This window comes from Chanos chanos, chromosome 13 (genome assembly GCF_902362185.1).
Source record: "Chanos chanos chromosome 13, fChaCha1.1, whole genome shotgun sequence".
NCBI classification, from domain to species: domain Eukaryota; kingdom Metazoa; phylum Chordata; class Actinopteri; order Gonorynchiformes; family Chanidae; genus Chanos; species Chanos chanos.
Window position 1 is genome coordinate 11894544 of NC_044507.1, and position 3742 is coordinate 11898285.

Genomic DNA, 3742 nt, shown 5'->3' on the forward strand with positions numbered 1-3742 from the left:
GACACCCTGATCCCGTCACGGGTCTGTAACACAGAAAATAATGCCAAATTACTCACCTAGTTGACAGATAGAACTGTGATCTCACTGCTTTGCTTTAGAACGGGCACGGACATCTATGCGTCATGGTCTTTACATGTAATTTTTGTGTGACCTTTATGTATTTAACAGTTGGGGTAATTACGAAAACATCAAATAACATGAGCACTTAAGATTTTATTGGAAACTGTAGGATTTAGTATTATTAAGCTAAGTAAACAGCACTGATGTACTCTTGCGCCGACTAAAGAAAACGATTCTTATCCCTGGTTTAGGGATAAGAATCGTAAAATTATACATGAATTTAAGCACTCTGATTTTGTTCTTGCTCTCCTCACTCTTGGTTTCAACATCACACAGAGATGCCCACCAGGCATATTGCATTGCAGAATAGCTGATGAAGTGCCAGATACATTTCATTAAATTCTCATGAAATAAACGAATAAATGAACGGTAAATGGAAATCGTTTCCTGCGTTATGGAGCTTTTTTAAGTGCCTTTGGGAGTTTCAGAAACAGAACAATGAAGTTTAGCCCTTAAGTGTTTATATATTAGTGCATGAACACGTGACAAGGAAATCGTGCTCTCTGTTTTAATATTTTTCATGTCCACCGGCTCTAAAAAAACACGGTTTTTCATAAAGATAAACATGTGTTGATAGAATAAGAGAGAAAACCGAAACGTGTGTGTGTTTCTCCTTTCTCATTTTCCATTTGGCTGTTTTGAATAGTCAGCAGATGCTCTTTGATTGATTTTCAATCTAATTCATTACTTGTAAGACACATTCAATTGCCCAAATAAAATAACCAATGTAAAGGCAATCTAAAGACATTTAAGATTAATGAGGTTACCAATTATCACCAAAAGCAAGGCATGTTCTCTCTCTCTCTCTCTCTCTCTCTCTCTCTCTCTCTCACACACTTTTTCTCTTTGTGTGTGTGTATCTTTTTTCAGGTGGAGCCATTCCTGCCTTATGAGTACACATGTGAGGGAATGCTGGAGAGAGTGAATGCATACATCCAACATCAGGTGTCTCTCTTGTTCCTCTCTCTCTCTCTCTCTCTCTCTCTCTCTCTCTCCCTCTCTATATCATACACACACACACACACACACACACACACACATACACACAAACACACACATACTTACAAGTCATTCCATTTTATGTTCACACATATAGGACTTCTGTCACCTTAGAGCCCAGTTTCCGTCTGCCAACGTCTCAGGTTCGTGGCCTGGTAACCCCCCAAGCCCTTTCATTCCGTTGCCCAACTCCAATGCTCTGATCTGGGCTCCTAACATCACGATGCCACCCTGTTGGCCACCCCTCACTGCCCTGAGGCTCCTGTTGGCACCAGACTCCCACTCCTGCATCAGCACCTGCCAAAAGATGGGCCTGATCTGTGAACCAGCATTTTTCCCCTTTATTAACAACATAGAGGCCATCAGTGGGTGAGCTGCTAGCAGTTTATATTGCATTACTATTCGAGTTAGTCTGTATTGAAGAGTACATGGTTAGATTGGATTATTAAATTAGGTTTGGTTCTATAGTAATATGACAGTAATGTAGTGTTTATTGTATGTTTTTGTGTTGAGTAACTTCTGCTTGAGGTCTTTTCAGAGTTTGAGAATAGAATTCTCTCTCTCTCTCTCTCTCTCTCTCTCTCTCTCTCTCCCCCTTGTAGGCTGGATATACAGTGTGAATCTCTGGAAATGGAGATGAATCACATGTTCCCTGCTGTGGCAGTGGAGAGCAGTGAGTGTTTCTTGCAGAAAGATCCTCTTCTCTTCAGTTGCGCTGGTTTCACAGCCAAACACCGGCGTCTCTGCCCCTGCAGGGACTACCTCCATGGACAGGTAGCGCTGTGTAGAGACTGTGTTTGAAGATTACAGTCTCAGAGCTCTATGGATATCTATGGCACTCTGTTGGCCATAGCACTGCCTACTGCTTACAGCTTTAGGGGAGCAACCATATAGAACGTTTTTCAATGCTACAGCTAAGGAATGTGTGCGAGTGTGTGTGTGTGTGTGTGTGTGTGTGTGTGTGTGTGTGTGTGTGTGTGCGCGTGCGCCTCTTTGTATGGTTGTGTTTGTGTGTGTGCTGCATGTGTGCTCCTGTATATGTTTGTGTGTGTGGCTCTGAGAATGTTTGTGTGCGTGTGCGTGTGTGTGTGTGTGCGTGTGCAGGTGTCTGTTCAGTACGTGTTGGGTGGCCTGTAAGCTTGGGGGATTTGTTGCTCTAGATAAGTCAAAGGAAAATAATGCAGACAATGAAAAAACTGTCATTACAATTCGAGCTCTAGAGACTCAGGCCTATGAAATGGCCACCAGGAGTACAGGGCCAAACTGTCATTTAACAGAACTAAAAAAGGTTACACTCTGAAGACAGATCACAGTTTGAAGAAACCTCTGGCTGCTTCAGAAAATCAGAAATACCTTATATGTTTTGGTACATCGCTGATCTAAAAGAACAGAAAGTTCAGACTGTGTGAATCTCTGTATGGCGAAAGAGAACAAAAAGTGGAATGTTTGAGTCAGTATCATTATTATAAGTACATTTTAGGCCTGAATTCAGAGCCTGGTTCATGTGACAGTAAGAGTGGCTCAGGTGGTGCCAGCCCACCTGCACCAGAGTCCTCGGCTGGACTCCAGGTCTCTGCAGCGCCTGCGGCTTGGCTGCGCATCCATATGAATGCATTTGGCAGTTTCTGTGGGTGGGAAGCAGGTCAAATGGCCATCGCTGCAAAAGCGACTCCCATGGATTGTTCAGGACATCAGACCAGTGGTGGGTGGATCTGGGAGGCATAGCATGAACTTCAGTGAACTTTATGGATCCCTGGAGAAGCCCCCTGTGGTCGGGTGACCCGAAATGTGCGGGGCCTCCTGGTGTATCGGATAGGGAATATGGTCCACCCACCCCCCTCCACCCCAGCCAGCATGGGAGTGGTGCAAGCAGCCGGGAAGCAAGATGTATGGAAATTGGCAACTATTAAACTGGGTGAAAATGGGGAAGGAAAAAATGTAAAACAAAAAAACGACATTAAGGAATGATTATGTGGAAGATGATCAAAATAATTAATTACCTCTCCATATGACTGCTGTTTCATTGTTTTTTCACTGTTGATACTGAGAACTGGAAACATCTAAATTATTTATGATTCCGCCAAACATGCTTGTCAACATACAAACATTTTACAGTTTTCGTACACACCAGGAGATTTATATGTACTGTGTGTTTTCCTACAAAATGAATAAAACATTGCACTTACTAAATAACCTTGTGTATATTCCGTTTGTAGTGTAAAACAGATCACAGTTTTGTATTTATGTTTTGGATATTTGAGAGTCAAACCATCTCTCATACCGAGCTGGGCAGTTCTCCTTGTGCAGGGTTTCCCTTCTGCAGGACATTATTCTGCCCCTGATTTAAAACACCTGAATCTAATATTCTGAGGCTCCACAGAATCTTAATTAGCTGAATCAGGTGTGTCAGTGAAGGGTAGTAGCAGCTGCCTGAATACACTATGGCTCTCCTGGTAGAAGACTGCCCATCCCTGCCCTAAGTGGGATAAGATAGTAGAGTGATGAGATGGTACGAGAGACAGAGGGAGAGTGGGCCTATGAGAAAAAGAGGAACAGAGAATAAAGGTAAGGTATTGCGTGAGTTGGCTCCATACGGGGACACATAGAGAAGCACCAGAACACA

The 3742-nt window shown here is 43.1% G+C and overlaps 1 protein-coding gene across 1 annotated transcript in view; it reads left to right on the forward strand.

The window, feature by feature from the left end:
* Positions 1–1920, forward strand: part of mgat5b (alpha-1,6-mannosylglycoprotein 6-beta-N-acetylglucosaminyltransferase B) — a 39017-nt gene extending 37097 nt beyond the window's left edge. Inside the window, exons 15-17 of the mRNA XM_030790464.1 lie at positions 991–1065; positions 1217–1488; positions 1722–1920. Coding sequence (XP_030646324.1) covers positions 991–1065; positions 1217–1488; positions 1722–1920 — 546 coding nt within the window. The remainder of the gene's footprint in view (positions 1–990; positions 1066–1216; positions 1489–1721) is intronic.
* The last annotated feature ends 1822 nt before the right edge of the window (positions 1921–3742 follow it).